Source organism: Osmerus mordax, chromosome 24, assembly GCF_038355195.1.
Source record: "Osmerus mordax isolate fOsmMor3 chromosome 24, fOsmMor3.pri, whole genome shotgun sequence".
Classification (NCBI taxonomy): Eukaryota; Metazoa; Chordata; class Actinopteri; order Osmeriformes; family Osmeridae; genus Osmerus; species Osmerus mordax.
This window is the reverse complement of record NC_090073.1, coordinates 11112022-11130538: the sequence shown is the minus strand read 5'-3', so window position 1 is coordinate 11130538 and position 18517 is coordinate 11112022. Positions and strand designations below refer to the sequence as shown.

Below are 18517 nucleotides of genomic sequence, written 5' to 3'. Positions count from 1 at the left end.
TAGCTTTCCAATGATGTATAACATGTGTAGTAGTCTAAAAAATATATTTAGTGCGTAGTAACAGGGGGGAGTAGGGGGCAGTGTTTTCGGTCCCGCGGGCGGGCCCGGACGAAAAACAGGTTGAAGAAACCTGATTTAACTATCTTAATAGCATGGGCTGTGTGCATTAAACAGTTATGCTAACAACAATCCATTCATCAAAGCACCTTGTACAACTACAAGAGGATTCACATTATACATTAATCATAATATGAACAACTATTTCCCAACTCAAATCAGTCAAAATCCAAGATGATGTAGGCACAATACATAGTTCTGAGGGTGTTGTCTAGTCTGAATCTCAACTCCCCTTCGACAGCCGCAGCTGTCTGCCATCTGATACACCTGGGGGCCTTCTCCAGCGCAGGGCACCAGTCTGGTTCGGCATCTCTATCCTCTGGGAGGAGTGACTGGGTGACAGCCGGCCACTAAAATGATAGTTTGATGGACCTTGTTCTACCTGATCCTCCAGCTGTCCTTGAGGAGAGAAGGCTGGGTGCCTCCTCTTTTCCTGAACTTGTTTCTAAGTCTGAAAGCAGGGAGTGGAGGAGTAGAGGAGAAAAGGGGAGGAGAGGATCATAGAATATGCTTTTTCTGCTTCAACATCATATGGTGTGATGATCATTTCTGATGACCTCATGTTTTGTCCTTATCTTTATTTATTTTACTATTGAAATACTTTATGGTATGAAGCTAAAACTTTAACTCTTTTGACATTTGGGCCATGCTTAAGCCAAAAGTTGTATATACTGCAAGGAATACACGTGTTTGCCTTCTTTGGGAGATGTTTGAAGGTATTTTCTGTCATCCAGTATTGGAACAGCATGTTATATAAATACTTATGTAAACCAGACAGTATTAAACAAAGGAGGATTAGACAGTTTAAGACAAATCAGACATACCCCTGGACCTGGTCTCAGTTTCTATTGTATTAAAGTACCATATGCTGTGGTATGTTGGAAGGTAAAAAAAAGAATATTTTTAACATGGCATTAGGATCTGATATGTATCAATCCTTTCACATGATTACACTTTACATTGTGTGCGTATTACACCAGTCCTGGATTATTCGCATTTGAAGTCTTCTGTGCCAGGCAAAATGACTAAACTACAATATTAAGGAAATATGGTGCCAGACAAAACAGTGCATACAATTCTTGGTTCACAAAAAGTGACACCCTTCGAAAATGTTTTAACCAACTACCATCACAGCAGTTTTACAACTCAAAGTTAGATTGTACAGCCCTTTAGATTTGAACAACATTTTCAGATAACTGGAATGCGTATAATTTAATCACTCAAAGGTGAATCCTTACTTTGAGGACAAAACAAGTCTGTATGTGACCATATAAAAGTAAATCGCTGGATGAATCCCAGTCATCAGTCTATCCAAATCTAAACTTCGGCCAGTACTTGACTGTCTGCGCACGCTTGTGCATGCCGTTATAGATGTTGGACGAGGGAGGTTTGGGCGGTGGTGGACAACTCTTCCTCTCTGTTCTCCTGCTGTCTGTGATGGTGAAGCCACGCTCACTCTGTTCATGCAGGTTCAGCCTGGGGAGGAAGTGTGTGGAAACATGTTGGGATTTCACTCTTGGGCTGGAGCCCATTTTAGCTTTCCCCCTTTTATTGAGCGCCACAAACCACTCACGGCCGGTCCTGTGGTTCCAGTGGGCCACTGAGACGTACGTGTTATAGCTGTTCTCCTGAAAGCGCTCCCTGAACTTGCAGTCATCTGTGAATCGCTCCTGAAATAAAAAGCATATGTTACCATGACAAATTAATAGACAATTCGTGAATCACAATCCAGCCTACAGTTTCCTAGGAACCAGCACCTATTTATGGCTTTGGTGTTTTTGTGATGGGGACCATGGGTGTTTAAGGGATTAAATGACTGAGTTCCGCTTTCAGACATTTCAGCCTTTTTCTGTCCATGTAATATTATCATTTTATTAACAATTAATACCAGGCCATCTAACTTTAATATACGACATGAGCAACATGGACATCAGCCTTGAAGATCAGATATCTCAGACATCTTTTTAATCTTATCTGGGACTGTATTTTCTTTTTCTTCAGGATCACTCTCTTTGTGGAAACAAGCCCTGCGAGTTCTAAATGCTTTACCCTAGCTGCAATAACACTTCAGTGCCCAAGTGGATCATGCTGGACCTTTTGTAATGATCCTGATGTAAACACACCTCAGCTGGCTGACATCTGGGGATTTGTTGACTTACTACCATGTTACCTAAACCATGTTTCTCCTGCAAGTCCCTGATTAGATAATTGCTTTTATGTCTGAGGGAAGAAAAAAAACTATAGCCTCCTATCCTCTTACAGGAAGTTTCTCATCAAACAAGCATCTCAAAAGTAACGCAGCCTCCAAGACACATTTAAATGATGACGTTAATTTCCTTGCAAATCTCTGACTGATTGTGCTGCTGCAACCAACCAACCACACACACACCCACACACAATTTATGTGAGAAACGTGCAAATATTTTTAAGCATGATATTCATGTATAGGGGTCGGCAGAAGGGTTGCTTCCCGACTGGCTGGCAAAATTGTTTACGGGCCGGTAAATGTGAGTAAATTTTGCCCATAAAAGACAGTGTGAATGTATCCTTTCCTCCTAGGGCAATATTGGTGATCTCAGGTGTAAAAGCTTCTGAGAGTTTGCATTGTTGCTGAGTGGGGTGCTGTACAACACCATAAAGTCACAGAGTCCTATTACCTGCCCAGTTGTTTACAAAAACAAAATGTATGCCATGCATGCAAATTTCTCAGGATATTTATGTGATTAATTTATCATCAACCCTGACAATTCCCTGTAAATTTGTCTTTTGGCCTTTTAGCTGGATTTTTCCACAGCACAGTACTAGACCTTTTGGCATAAATGGTTGATTGATTCAGCAATCACCATCATTGTATTTCATCACAGAAATAGAGTGGGGTTTGAGGCCAAATCACAACAGAGCTTAAACATATTTTAACAATCTGTCATAGTTTTGTTAACCAATATGTACAGCCTCAAATTAGTAGCCTGTGGAACCGAACCACTTTATGGTTTGACTGTGTTAGCGTTGGCAAAACAGGCTACTGAACAGCGGCGAGTGCTAATACTGTAGTAGACATGGACCAGCAGATTGCCCCCATGATGGGGGTTATGAAATAATTGCTAAGATTTACTTTCATCTGTGGTTCCCGGCTCAAAGTCATAGAAATGACTTTCCTATCAAAGAGATGCATTGACTGACGGGAGCAGAGCCTCCTTTGTGCTGGTCCAGAACTCATTAGGCACAAAATAACTTGATCCGACCAAAATGTGGGAGTCAGGTGGCTGAGCGGTGAGGGAATCGGGATAGTAATCCGAAGGTTGCCAGTTCGATTCCCGGTCATGCCAATTGACGTTGTGTCCTTGAGCAAGGCCCTACTTGCCTCGGGGGAATGTCCCTGTACTTACTGTAAGTCGCTCTGGATAAGAGCGTCTGCTAAATGACTAAATGTAAATGTAAGATACCGAGAAGCTGGAGAGGGACAGATGCTGCAGCCTCCCTTCACTCTTCAATCATGCCTTGTTGCATAGAGGTTGCTGCTTGTTGCACAGAGGTTGATTGTTCTACAGAGGTTGTAGCTTGTTGTACAGAAGTGGTTTGATAAAGACTTCACAAAATGTCAGTGCTAACCAAAACAGTTAGTGAGAGAACAATGAGCATTTCAGTCACTCACTCTGATATTGTTACAGTTTGCTGGTTCATTCAATGTTGATTAATACATTACTATGTTACCACCAGCCCAGTGATTTAACTAAATCACATATAAACCAAGTAGCTAATACTCCGATATGATGAGATGTTGGCTAAGCATTCTGTCTTTAAGAGCTAAAAATACCTTTGGTGGGAAACTATCATGTATCTAAGGATGCTCAATTGCACAATACAATGCCTTATATAACCTCCGCCATTCTGCAATAACAATAACTGTTTTGCTTTGCTGACGAGTGCAGCGTAACAGAAAATTATGCTATTACAGTATTTTGTAAACATGCCAGTCACAAGTCGACAAACCCAAACATCTGAAGTGCATCAAGTTTTAAGTTGTTCATCTACTTTGCTTTAAGGAAATTGTTTATAATAGTAATGAAAGAACTATGTGGATCTCAGTGATGGCTATGCATGGATTCCAATGCTGTTAATTGAAACTCTAATTTGGTGTTCATGGTCTTATCACTGAGGCGTGTGTGCATACTGCAACTAGCCAGAAAGACAGATTGTAACTAGCCAGCCACACAGAGCAGAGACATACTGGAACAACTTGATGTTAATTCATCATCTACCTCCTACCAGCACTCACTCACTCCTTCCCAATGTACATCTGTGCACAATGAGAATGACCAGAAAGAGACCCAACCAAAGCATTGCTGTGGTGTTGTTGAAGTCTAACGCCCAGAGACCAGATACTAGACATTTTATTATGAAAATCATAATGCTTGCACAGCTGCCTAACCTGCCGTGTGCCCTGACGGATTCGTTACACTCTTTAAAACCTCCCTTTCCCATGATCCCCAAAGTTAGCCACGTCAGAGCTGGGCAGGGTTAAAACAACACTGGATAGGCTCGTTGATAAGTTTGTTTTCATGGTGCAACATTCTGAAAATTTGTGTATCTTTAAAAGCACATTTGAGTCCCTGATTGGATTAATATCAAGAGATGCTTTTCTAAATGTTATCTTAATGATTATCTACTGTGCTGCAGACCTAAGTTCAGTACCTTTTAATGTAAACATGACATGCTAGCTCGAAAGATACACTCAATGTTGATGGTGCGCAAGTCCTGCTCAGAATTATGATCAGCAATAGTAAACGATAATTAATGTCATTTGCAATTAAGGTCATTAAACTAATTTATAACATAGTTAAACATTTTAAGGCTGATGTTCAAGGGACCGTCTCTATGAAACATTATATGACAGAGAGCGCAACAGTGTAAAGACAGTGTGTCACCAAATAACCCTAGCCCCCAGCCCCCTCCTGGGTTGTAAGAGCTGTTAAATAATCCTGTGCAGGAAGGAAAATTAGCCCTGGTTCAGCAGAGACAGACTGTGCAGCAGCAACAGACTCTGCAGCTGCTCTAATTTCTGCCTGTTGTTTACCCAACATATAGATAGACCCAACCTTCCTCTCCCTCCTTCCTCTCACTTTGTGTATTATCTGCTGGCCCAGGCTGGGACTAATCTCCCCTTCCCATTAACACATGATGATACACACACACACATTTCTATCTGCCAGCCAAAGCTCCTATGCTACCTCCTAAACTCCTGGTCTTGTCACAAGTATGGAGTAGTACTGGATGATGCTGCAGCCAGAATAGAAACATAACTAGGAAGGGAAACATGAAAGTCTCCAGAAAATACACACTCTGAAATCCTGGTATCACTCTCAGATAGAGATAACTAGTCATTGAGGACCACAGCATTACATCTATACACCAATGCTATATCTACACCATTAACATATGTTATATAATAAAGCTTAACTAACTATGCTAAATGAAATGGCATTATTAAGGCATTATCAACTAGGGGAGTCAGGTGGCTGAGCGGTTATTGCCAGTTCGATTCCCGGCTGTGTCAAATGATGTTGTGTCTTTGGGCAAGGCACTTCACCCTACTTGCCTCGGGGGGAATGTCCCTGTACTTACTGTAAGTCGCTCTGGATAAGAGCGTCTGCTAAATGACTAAATGTATTAAACATTCAGGATATGAGCAGTGTTTAGACTGTGTGTTACCACACAGAAGTTCATTTTAGGGCAATGAGTAGTCAAAGGTTTGGTTCCATTTTAAAATGTTGTGGGATATACTTACAATAGCATGTAGCCTTCCCCTTTTATTCATGGCCAGAAATCTGTCACTGTGGACTCCTTTTATGCCTATGACCCCTTGAGAAATGGCAAAGAGCTCCAGAACACCTAAAAAGACAAACAAAGCATTTAGAGGATTGATGGATCCTCCATTAACATGGCTTTATCTGGCAACAGGGATGAAAGTACTAGTGGTTTACACCTTTACCCTGCTGAAAGGTTTCTCTCAGGGTACTGTAGAGCTAATTTCTTTAGGAAGCACTGATAAAGACCCCAGCCTTGGCTTTGATGGAGTAAAAATGTTTACAATTCCAAACAACATATCATATTTATTCAACAATCTAACCTTAAAATAGAAGATCTTTAGCATAGACAGTAATATTATTTCAAAGGGTTTAGCCATAGGTCTGAAATGCATTTGGTTATGGCTTTGGTTAAAAATTACAAATTGAATCTGGGTATCTGGGTAACATTGCATAATATAGTAACTATTTTGTTCTGAGATGGATGCCTGTGTAATCAATATTCTATGGTCTTGCGAGAGTCAATTGTGATTTTCAATCACAATAACCTTTATCCTTGCTGTCTCCTGCACTGACATGTCGTAGCCATAGCTATATACATATCTCTGCAGAGCTCATGTAATCTGACAACCCTTCTAAAGAGGACCATGAAATTGGGGAGAAAGTCAATTTTCAAGCTTTAGTCTTCTTTTATGAATCTGTATGAGAAATGACACATATCCACAGTCTTGCTGCATGAATAAATATCTATATTCTAACTTGAGCATACATTTATATAATATATAGTCAATGTATTATGGTTGAGTCATTTTACAACATTAACAAAGTAGACTGTTACAAGTGATTGGTTTTTTGATGTGAATATATTTTTAAGCATTGATCTAGCATGACAAGACTTAACACCAAATTTCTTTATATTCAAATCCGTTTTTCTTCATGTCCCAGATGAACACAAACAATGATAACCAGGGTGTGATGAACAGTGTTGCTCCTCTCCACTCCTGGTTGGAGTCTGGATCCTGGTTCCTTCTGCTGCACCTGTTACGTACCTGACAACTGCCCCAGTCACAAACCAGACATCTAAAGCAGATGGTTTGGTTCAGTCAACCATTTCCTAAGTATAGGTGCAGCAATAGAACTATATTTGTGACTGTAATGTATAGGCTACTGTAAAGGTCTCCAGTCTAACCATATTTATTACAAGCTTCCAAAACAATCCTTTCTCAACCTGACGTCTGTTCAGTTAATATATCGCCTGAAATGTATGATGCAGTGTTTTAATAGAGAAACATTTAAAACTTACTTAACTGATTGGGTTCATGACTGCCGTTGACTCTACCATCGGGGTGAATCTGAAGATGGAAGCCAATCCCAACCCTGCAGTAGAGCCTGCAAGTCCTGCGTCCCGAGTTGATACCCTCCTCCTGAGGCAGGTCCTCCAAGGAAACGTACTTCGATCCAGTCAGGTAAATCAATTGAGTGAAGGTAAAAAGACAAAGAGGAACATTCATTCTTACAAAAAGGTACTCGGGTGTCTGTCTTTGCTATGCCAGTTTTAGCATTTTACTGATTGTGAGCACTGTGAGCGAGGAAACGTGCGCACACACAGTTCCAGCGCTCGTGGGCATTACCTAGCCTGCGTCAGCAGGAGTAGTTCTGCCGGAACGAGATATTTATAACACGAATGATCTCACTGCTTGATCTATGCTTGAGTTCTAAAGGACGCTCTTACATTTGGATTTTCTCATTGAAAGATCAATCCTGCTCAATATCGACCCATACCAACGATACAAGACGAACTTGTGGTTCTGCATTTACCAAGTACTCCGTGCCAGGCACAGTATGCGCGGCATTTTTACGCACAAGGAGACATAGTTTTAATAGATCAACAGGGCACACTAATAATTCATTACTGAAAGCGAGAGAGAGTTGAATCACTTGACTTCTTTCGAAATCGGAGATAGGCTGTTGGAAGGTTGCGCTGTGGTGTGCGACGAGAAACTATGGGGGACGGAGTCTAAAATAGATACAGATCTTCAGGTTTCGTTTGTGAGGTTTACCATTCGAATGTTCAAAAGCATGGGTTTTTAGACCTCTTTATATATTCACCGACCAGGGGGGCATGTTGAAATGGTTCGGGTCAAGAAATGCGCCTGCCACTAAACCCTGAATGTGACGTGTAGCCTAATGCCACGTCGGTAACATACCTTTTAGTGGGATGATATGGTTTTAGTCAAATCATGTGCTTTGATCCTAATACCTCCAGATTTAACTAACCTTTAATTCATTAAGCTCTAAAATAGATATTAATGCTTTCAACATTTTCAGTCATGAGCTATTGTTAAGATGTTGTTGACAAAAACAACCTTTTCCACTTTACGTTCAGAGCAGTTCGAGAGTAAAAGGAATAAGGAACGATGTTGGACACCACGCAGCGCGCTCCTCTCAGGACGTCCCCTGTTGTGTTGTTGTCCCTAAATCATTGAGACAACTTTTAAGTGTTGTGCTGTACATTAACTGTAGTAATGGTTTTAATAAAAAAAAACATCACTGTGACTCCCCTTCCCTACCACACACGTGTTGAGCATTAAATGACAATCGAACAACAATACCTCACATCTATGAAGGTATGGTTGCTGATAGTATTGCCAACAATCAAGATTTTCATATGAAATGTCACCGACCAAGTTATTTTGTGAGTTTAACCTTAAGAATATTGTCAAACTTGACTTCAGAACCAGTCAGCATTGTTCCACTGAGGTGGACTGTTGACAGAGGAGGGCTCCTGTGTCTCAGTTAGATGATCTCACACTGTGGATTAAGGATGGCAGGGCCGGCCTGGGTACAGGCCACTTGTGCCAGAACTAATTGTTACACACATAGCACGCCTGTATTACCCTCTATGTAAACAACAGGGCACTGTTTAGTCACATGGTTGTAATGCTCATTCATTCCACGAGGCATTCCAGTACCAGTGAGGTAATCCACTAGTTGTCTAAACACAGAGGATCCTGATTGATCCCACCACCCTATAGATCCCAGCTTTTACCAGCTTTGCCATCAAAGCAAGTAACGTTGCACTGTGTACATGGAATTTGGGGCAATGCTTTGTAACAGTCTTGAATAAAAAAATACAATATGTAAATACAAGTTAATATAATATACAAGTAGATATACCCAAACCCACACACATTTTTTGCTTTTATTTTAATGTTAGTTACTTAGTTTTCCGTCACTTTTATGTAGCCATATTATTTTCTGTGTTCTTGATAAATGTTAATCAAATTCAAGCGGAGGCTTCAAGAAACCCTCTGCCCCTACCTGCACTGTATATTATGACATTGTTTTGTGTATTTCAAATAAAAAACAACACAATATATACAGGTCAGGGAGTCAGGTGGCTGAGCGGTTAGGGAATCGGGCTAGTAATCAGAAGGTTGCTGGTTCGATTCCCGGCTGTGCAAAATGAAGTTGTGTCCTTGGGAAAGGCACTTTACCCTACTCGCCTCGGGGAAATGTCCCTGTACTTACTGTAAGTCGCTCTGGATAAGAGCGTCTGCTAAATGACAAAAATAAAAAACACAGATTTTACCCAAGCTTGTGGTTTCAGCTTCCATTTTATAGAAGTCTCCTAGAACCCTGTCACAACCAAACTCAGTGTTAAAACACTTATGCATACAAACACAAACCCATTTGGGCTGGTTCACTGTATTTACTCTGGCCAACTGGATACAATTGTTCAATCAACTGTGTCATTATATGCTCAAACAAATATGCTGGACAATCCCTGAGAGCATGTCCCATCATTGGGAACCCTTCCAGAACCTGCCGGAACCCTGTAAACATGTCTCCTGAAACATTCCACATTCTGTCCTGGCATGGGGCAGAACGCTGACACCATGCTGGAGACAGACACAACCTGCCCCTGAATACTGCCTGCGTGCTCTGGAACATGGCTAATAATTCTGCCTCGGGCAAGTTCAAAGGGGCAGGCCTCGCTCTGAAACGGTCAAAGACAAATAACAGGGTTCATGAGGGGTTTGTGTGTTGTATGTGTGTGTGAGTATGTGTGTGTTAGAACCCTCGTGGTTTACCCCCCCATCCCCAACCTCCCTCCCCCTATTCCGTAGATTAGCCAGGCATTTAATCAGCATGGCCATCTAAACGTCTGGCTGAGAGCTCAGGATCTCTCCTTAATGAGCTGGGGGAGCCGTCATATTCACTCAGAATCCAATGACCTGAGTTAACAAAGAGACACCTGTTCATTTGTCGCACACACAGCCACCTGTCAATGTTCGGGCTGGGGTGGGGGCTTAAGCACTGATGGGGGCCTGTCAATATACAAGCCAGGCCACGAGTGACTGTGTCCTGAAGGGACAGGCACCTGGCCCTCTGGCGCTGAGGACTCATTGACAGACACACACAAATACACACACACACATACACATGCACTTGAATATACAGACACACATATAACCCCCTACTCCATTCCCTAGATTCCCAGGATATCAATAGGCACTCGTCACAAAGTATCAGATGGTACTGTGCCAAGGAAACTTTTACAGTCAATGTTGGCATCACTAACAGCCCCTTCAGTATATATACTTAATGTTGTATGAATGAGCTTTTCAAATAAACAACATGAAACCACGTTTGTGGTGCCCAAGGTTGCTGGTTCGATTCCCGGCTGTGCAAAATGACGTTGTGTCCTTGGGAAAGGCACTTTACCCTACTCGCCTCGGGGAAATGTCCCTGTACTCACTGTAAGTCGCTCTGGATAAGGGTGTCTGCTAAATGACAAAATGTAAATGTAAAAGAGGTGAGACACACTCAGAAAGGACTTCCATTAACTGAAGGATGAAGAGAATCACCCCACACCTGCTGTCACACTGGCCATGACCCATGACCCTCATCTAACCTGTCACACTGGCCATGACCCATGACCCTCATCTAACCTGTCACACTGGCCATGACCCATGACCCTCATCTAACCTGTCACACTGGTCATGACCCTCATCTAACCTGTCACACTGGCCATGACCCTCATCTAACCTGTCACACTGGCCATGACCCTGGACCCTCATCTAACCTGTTAGGGTTAGTGTCACACTGGCCATGTACAGAGAGACAGAGAGTACAGAGAGACAGTTCCCCTCCCGCATTGCTGACCCCCACCAGCATGCACAACAACCTCTCAGCAGCACTAAATCTGACATTGCTGGCCAGTGAATACATCAGTCATATCTGACACCACCTCATATCTGAGGACCACAAGTGTGTCAAATGGGCCCATTATGACTACAAAGCCATAATTATGCAAGACAATGCAATGCTGGCTTATAGATCTTTCATTGCATTTACATTTAGTCATTTAGCAGACGCTCTTATCCAGAGCGACTTACAGTAAGTACAGGGACATTCCCCCGAGGCAAGTAGGGTGAAGTGCCTTGCCCAAGGACACAACGTCAGCTTGCATGACCGGGAAGCGAACTGGCAACCTTCGGATTACTAGCCCGATTCCCTCACCGCTCAGCCACCTGACTCCCTTCATTGACAGTTTTACATATAATTCTATTGGACTGGATACCCTAACCCTGCTTCACATTGATAGTCTGGCTGTGTTTTGAGACTCAAGTGTGTACTGTCGGCCTACTGTAAAGAGAGCTTGAGGGGGGAAAACAGGTGTAACCCAAATAGCTATCCTCCTCTTGGATTTTCTTTTGCTGCGATGCCAAGAATTAGGAGTCAGGTGGCTGAGCGGTTAGAGAATCGGGCTAGTAATCAGAAGGTCGCCGGTTCGATTCCGGGCTGTGCCTAATGACGTTGTGTCCTTGGGCAAGGCACTTCACCCTACTTGCTTCGGGGAGAATGTCCCTGTACTTACTGTAAGTCGCTCTGGATAAGAGCGTCTGCTAAATGACTACATGTAAGAATTCAGAGATGCAGGCATGCAGATCACAGGTACTTGCTCCACAGAGAAACTTAGAAAGATTGTGAGGGTGTATGTGTGTATATGAGTGATTGTGTGATTTTGTGTATAGGAGTGATTGTGTGAGAGTGTGTATAGGAGTGCGTGAGTGTGTATATGAGTGTGTGAGTGTGTATGAGTGTGTATATGTGTGTTTGTATATGAGTGTGTTTGTGAATATGAGTGAGTGTGTGTGTGCGTGTGTCTCTAGGCGGGTACAAGAGAGGAAGAGACCCAGATGTGAACAATGAGGACTTTTTGCTGTTATGTCAGTAACAACACATTCTTCTGTGGTGTGATGAACTTAAAGCTAATTTTCAATTCCACTTTACAGCATCTTTAAGTGCAAACAGCCAGGACAGCACAGCACATAGGTAGAAGTTGCATGGGCAACTGACAGGCGTGCTCTCTCCCTAGCTCAAAAACAACCTATCGTTGTTGGAAATTGTTGCTAAAAAAGACTCACCAGTGTGGCCGTTTATGTTTTTTCGTCCGAAAACCGTCCGGACCAAGAGCCAGAAAACAATAGACGTAGGTTACTTTACCTTAGCCGCTTACACCTTTGAAGTAGAAACATCATCTCATTGTCACGTCAATCGGCTACACTTCTGAAACAACCCACAGCCAGTCCACAATGGAGTGATCAATTCAAAATAAAAGTGGTTAAATTCAATCTTTTATAAAAATAGGTCATTAGAAGTTATCAAATATTATTGATAGCTACCTTTCGACTGAACATTAAACATTTGATTAAACATCGATTAAACATTTGATCGTGATGCAAAGTTGACAAAACATGGCACCATTCAAAGATTACAAGTGTTCTATATGTTTGATTATACTGCTGAAACTATTTTCACTTGGTGCTTCGATATTTCAATAGGCTAATGTCTTTATTTTGTCATCGTTTGGCGGCTCCGGGAACATTGCATTACAGTTTGTAGTTCCTATTGTGCCCACATGATATCAGTGTTGAGCTTCATTTAGACGCCTAGTTCACAACATGCATCGTCTGCTCTGGAGTTTGTAATAGCCTACGGCAATACTTTTTATTGTTTAAACTCCCTATACAAATGTTCATAGATTATTTTTTGTATTTCATGTTAAGCTACTCATGTTATTTACTAGTATTGGCCTTCTATACGTTTTAAATGAAATTCGCGATAATACGTTGATGTTAACTTCTATTAATCATAAACAAGTATTTGATGTGTCATTTATAGCCTAAGACAGACGGGTTAAGGATGAGAAACATATTGTGACTCAGAACAAAGGTCCACTGCGCATGGGTTCTTGTGCTAAGCCATCACAGCCTAATGGAAATGATGTTGTTGTGGGGTCATTCCTTTTAAAATGGTCCATCATGCAGCTAGCGTCCGTCACTCCGTTCAAAGTATGCCAATAAATAAGTGTTTTCTATGTAAATATAGCCTAATAATTTATGAAAATGACAGTTGTGTGTGGACAATAGAATATTTAGGTTACCAAAGCGAATACAAGCAATGTTTCATCAGATAAAAACATTTGTCAGTCGAATGTTTTCCCTAACCCTAACGAAAAAACGTGTTAGGCATGAAATACATTAATTCACCATGTAGCATATCAAAATATATTATACTTAACTGTAGGGCCTGTTGCTATTTTAACATATTATTCATAGGCTATTATACATTTAAGGGGCGTATATTAGGAATATATAGCCTATTAAGCTGCTGAAAACGGTTTAGGGAATAACGTTTATTTATTATTTTTAGAAGTAATATTTTCAGTCGCAAATATATGTATTTTTAATACGTGATTTTGTATTATTATAGTTAGTTTTATAGGCTTATTATTATTATCAAATAGGGTTTTCGTGGAATAGGCCTGCTAAACACGCGGTTTTACTAGTCAAGGTCAAATCCGTTTTTTCGGTCCTTCCCTCCTTTACCTAAAGAAATGTAAATCAGCATTTATGTGTTGTGTGAAAAAGACTTTGTTGTAGACAAACATGTATTGTATGTTTCAAATGTATCTTCCAAATTAACCACAGTAGAACTATTGTGCTGTGTAACTGTATGGCAACGCTCATGAAGGTGGATGTTCTGGATAAAAACAAGTTTCACAAATACAGCTGAAAATAAAGCTATTTTATTGTCAAAGCATTCACCATGATTAGATAAACTATCAAGTAGTAAATTTCAGCAAAAGGAAGAAACACTGAAACTATTTCCCAACGACACAAAATATTACACTTTGTATTTCAAACAAACGGGTATTTACATTGTACTGTATAGACTGCATCTTAAATCAATGTCTATTTAATATTACATGCACTCTGAAGTATAGACATAATATTCCAATTTGTGTCAATATTTAACCTTTCATTGCGGACATGAAAAACAAATTGATTTGTAAACCATGAAGTGCAACTATCTTTAATCATTTTCTATATCTGTATTAATATAATATAAAATACAACTTACTGTACATTTACACATATTCATATCTTCCCTTTATGTCCTAATTTAAGTGCTTCATATGATAAATAGATTCATTTTAAAGGTTAAAATGCATTTGCATACACTCAAAACACTCAATCAAGAAAAATAACAGACAAAAGAAAAAAAGCATTGTTGTTGAAAGTGAAAACAAGTGCACAGGTTTAATAGGAGATCTCCACTCTGTTAAAGTCAGTAAATCCAAGTGAGACGAGAAGTTTTTCTCTCTGTCTCCAGCTCTGCAGGTCAGTTATGGGAGGTCATGTGACGTGACAGGTGATGTCTCTCCCGGAAAGACTCGTTACAAATGGGGCACTTGAGTTTCTCCTCCCGCCGGCGTTTGACTAGTGGCTCCATAGCGTACTCCTTTTTGTGGTGGGACCTCATGTGGTAGACCAGGTCTGAGGTCATGCGGAAGGAGGCGTTGCACTTGGCGCACCAGTTCTGTGCCGGCAGGCAGAGCGAGGTGAATGAGGGCGGCAGCAGGGTGAGAGCGGACGGCATCTGCATCTGGATCGGTCCCGAGCTTTTGGGCCAGAAGGCAGTGTAGAGGAAGGGGCTCTGCTTGGCCATACCGCCTGGTACCGGGCAGTTGGCTCCCAGCTCTGCACTCTGAAGCTTGGCAGCCAGGTGGTCAGCCTGGTACAGTCTGCTGGAGGAGATGGTGTCACCCACCGTGGGGTGGCAGTCTAGCAGCTTGGGGGGCATCCCGAGGGACGAGGGAAGTTGGGAGAAGGATGACCGTGATGGCTGGCTGAAGGCGCTCTTCCGCTGCTCACCTTGTTGGCCGACTGAGGTGAAGGCGCTGCCGATGGACGATGCCTCGATGCGTGACTGAGGAGGCTGGGTCTCTGACAGAACCTGCCTGATGTTCAGGTGCTTCTCCAGGGGACTGCTGCTGGGACGGCTCCCTTCCTTGTTCTCTGCATTGGAGTTCTGGAGGTTTTTGGTGCTGTTGTGTTGCTTCAGACTCTGCGGTGACTTCTTAACTTCAGTAAAGGCGCTTCGCTTTGCCTCGCTCGACTCTGTGGACCCCGATGGACGCTTCTCCTCCAGACCGTAGGCCCCTCTGTAGTTCTGCGCTGAACTGGCAAGCTCCTCCTTTGACTTGGATTGAGGCATGCTGGGGGCTCGGGGACCCTCCCTCTCCTCCGTCTCCGAGAACGTCCTCTTCCCTGAGCTCTCGCTGCGGATCTCAGCCTCTTTGTCGCTGGGCGGGCTTGTCCTGCTGTTCTCCAGGTCCCGAGCCAGGTTGTGAAAGTCTGTGGAGGGTTTGCTATTGTCCTGGGGGCTGGGGAAGCCCTCGGCCCGGCCTAGTTTGGGGCTGGCCCTGGCTGGGGTTATGTTGGAGCGCTCACTGACATTGTCCTTACCAGACTCCTCATCCGGGCCAGCCATGCTCTGTAGTCTCTTCGTACAACGGAACCTAAGGTGAGCCAGGAAGGGGAACTCAAACTGGAAACGTTGGTTGCAGTCAGGACAGGAATGGGAGGATGTACCTGGAAAACAAAAGGAACATTCTGATCAGTCAGACAAGAGAACTGACTGTGTAGTGGGGAAAAAAACCCAGAAAGATAGGCTATATTATTATTTATTGTAATAGCTTTTAGAATAATTACATAATTATGGGTTAATATAACAACAATAATATATTTTTGTTTTTGTTTAAATCATGTTTATTTTAATGACCATGCTTGATAAATCAAAACAGAGTGGTCCTTGCTGTGATCATTTGTTTTCTAATCTGTTCAAAAAACATATATGTATAAGGCCCACATATCTGAACGTGTTAAATACTATAAATTCCCAGCAGTCATCTTAACTTGTCATTTTGGTTAAAACAATTATATACTGTCACATTTTCACTACAAATTAAAGAAAGTCAACAGTGGGTGTTATCAATACTTGTAAACACATTAGGATTAGCAACAAATTCCATCAAGAGAAGTCATAATTCCCACTGCTGTGGCACACTCACTCTTGTTTTTGGCAGGCGCTTTGCTCGAACTCAGTACAAGAAGCTCGATCAAGTCCTTCCCGTACCAGACCAGAAGCTCCTCGTCCTTCTCAATTCTCCGGAGAGACCGGTAGAACAGCTGCCCGTTTTTGACATAGGCCTCAAGGTTCTGTTCGTCCCTATCCCGGGCAGATTGCACGAGCCGTAGCCACATCAGACCCTCCGAAGTGCTGTTGGCCGCCGAGGTGTCCACCTGCGCATCAACCAGTGACAAGGAGCACACAGCCGTTAGATCAAACGCTTCCGGAACATTGTGCGTCTGCTCATTCATTGTACCTTGAATGCATGGATTACTATACTTGTTGCATATGGACACATAATTTGTCATTATGACTGTCTTTATTCGTGAGTTTTGCCAGCATGCACTCATGTCAAAGTTCCGATATCAACACATTTTTTATAATACATTCTCATGTTTTAAGCTTGTGACCTAATAACAATGCGTTAAGGCACCGTTTTAATTAAGTAGACATATATAGGCATACATAATAACTTAATATTGTCTAAGGTTAGGCTTAGATTTAAAGAAATTGTTCTAATTTCTGAAATGTTTTGCAGCAAATAAATTGTCATATACAAATTTCAGAAATGTGTTGCAGCTTAAAATAATATAGTCCTTACTTACCCTGAAGATATAAGGTGCAGTTCGCTTGTCCGTTGATTTTAGGGCTATGAAGGCTATGCTGTCATACAGAGATGTGTGGCTCAATACACAAGGCCCAAAAATAGCATTTTCTGGAATGTCGCATGTTGTGTAGACGCTTGTAAAAATATCCGTTAAGCATTGCTGTACTGCTTTGGCGTCGCCGTCCCACACCAATTTTTGGGAGCTTGATTCCTCCATCGTTGTCTACGAAAAGGAAAAAGTGGCATAGATTGAGAACATAGACTACAAATCGCATTAGTGATTTGGGCATAAGTCACTGTTCCGTGAGTAGTTGACCAAAAGCAGCTGTCAAGGATGGTCAAGTGAATGCTTACATCAGCACGTCTTTCTTCAGACACATCTATTCCACAGGTAGGCCTACTGAAGAAGTTATTATTGTTTTAGCCTTCTAATGTTGCTATCAATGTGTACAAAATGTGTGCATTGATTAATATTGGTTTTAGATATTAGAAGGTGTAGTATTGCCAGTATTATTATTTACATTAATTGTTATTGACATTATTATTAGAATTTTCATAAGATTAGGTGCCAAAACATGTAGGCTACAACATCGTTAATGATATACACTGTTCTAGCTATAGGTTGTAGGCTATTGTCACTAACCGAAGAGCGGGCCAAAATTTTTCTCATTACTTTTATGACAACGCTACATAATTACTGTCAGCATTGGCTTTTATATATCGTTTTAATAGACGTTTAGGATGTTGAAGCAACAGTAGGCTATTCAATGTATAATTTTAGAGTTCATAGCGTATTCATCCACAGACACATTAAGAAACGATGTTATCCCTGTTAAATCAAGAAAGCCTATCGAATTGATTTCTAGTGCACTGTCAGTCACTGATTTCATGTCAGCGATCCTTCCGCTCCATTCTACAACCGGGAACGTATGTCTCCTCATTACCATAATCCACCACTTTCCCTGTGAGACTAGAATTAACGCAGTACGAGGAGTTAATTATAATTTTTCTTAACTTCTGAATGTGTGTTTATGGTCGAAAAACATTCTCCTATACATCCTTTGAGTCCGCAGGATTGTGCCTAGGTTACATGGATTGTCTCAACCTTATACCAAATTAAGAAAAAACATTTAGGCCTATTTCAAAATGTTCCAATTTAGGCAACAATATAGACATTGTTGATCGTGACGTACATTGCCTCAAAACCTGTATTTGAATCCTATTATTGGACTGAAAATGTATTAAGCCTTGGCGGTCATAGGCTATGCGTTTAAAATTATGGACTTTAAATGGTAACATTCAAATTAATAAGGTGTTATTAGCAATATTGCTGTGTTATGCAGGCCTTGTCCAACACTCTATTCGTGAGACTTTGGTGTTTGGCGTTCCTCAATATTTTGCCTGAACACAATAGCTATTCAAATTTTAAAAAGCCAAATGAAATTTGAATAGGCCTAAATGGTTTTGTGCATTTCGACATTGTTGTTGTGAAAACGTGCTGAAA

The 18517-nt window shown here is 41.6% G+C and overlaps 2 protein-coding genes across 3 annotated transcripts; both read right to left on the bottom strand.

Annotated features, from left to right (window-relative positions):
* Window positions 1-270: 270 nt before the first annotated feature.
* fgf5 (fibroblast growth factor 5) lies at window positions 271-7512 on the bottom strand. Of its 2 annotated transcripts, XM_067228166.1 has the most exons (4): window positions 7225-7512; window positions 5903-6006; window positions 1729-1787; window positions 271-1593 (listed from the first exon to the last, which is right to left on the bottom strand). In XM_067228166.1, the coding sequence occupies exons 1-4, from the start codon at window positions 7430-7432 to the stop codon at window positions 1425-1427; spliced, it is 540 nt and encodes a 179-aa protein (XP_067084267.1). In that variant the 5' UTR covers window positions 7433-7512; the 3' UTR covers window positions 271-1424. The 2 variants fall into 2 exon arrangements, with proteins under 2 accessions (XP_067084267.1, XP_067084266.1); XM_067228165.1 differs by having other exon boundaries at window positions 271-1787.
* A 6651-nt stretch (window positions 7513-14163) lies between these two features.
* Window positions 14164-17230, bottom strand: prdm8b (PR domain containing 8b). The gene is made up of 3 exons (XM_067228249.1): window positions 17012-17230; window positions 16348-16579; window positions 14164-15868 (listed from the first exon to the last, which is right to left on the bottom strand). Exons 1-3 carry the CDS (start codon window positions 17228-17230, stop codon window positions 14616-14618), a joined length of 1704 nt encoding a protein of 567 aa, XP_067084350.1. The 3' UTR covers window positions 14164-14615.
* Between the last annotated feature and the right edge of the window lie 1287 nt (window positions 17231-18517).

Coding starts and splice junctions, on each gene's coding strand:
- fgf5 (XM_067228165.1), bottom strand. CDS start 7,432: ATGAATGTTCCTCTTTGTCTTTTTACCTTCACTCAATTGATTTACCTG. Junction 6,007..7,224: donor TCATGAACCCAATCAGTTAA/GTAAGTTTTAAA, acceptor TTGTCTTTTTAG/GTGTTCTGGAGCTCTTTGCC. Junction 1,788..5,902: donor GGGGAAGGCTACATGCTATT/GTAAGTATATCC, acceptor TTTTTATTTCAG/GAGCGATTCACAGATGACTG.
- prdm8b (XM_067228249.1), bottom strand. CDS start 17,230: ATGGAGGAATCAAGCTCCCAAAAATTGGTGTGGGACGGCGACGCCAAA. Junction 16,580..17,011: donor CTGCACCTTATATCTTCAGG/GTAAGTAAGGAC, acceptor GTTGATGCGCAG/GTGGACACCTCGGCGGCCAA. Junction 15,869..16,347: donor AGCGCCTGCCAAAAACAAGA/GTGAGTGTGCCA, acceptor TTTGTTTTCCAG/GTACATCCTCCCATTCCTGT.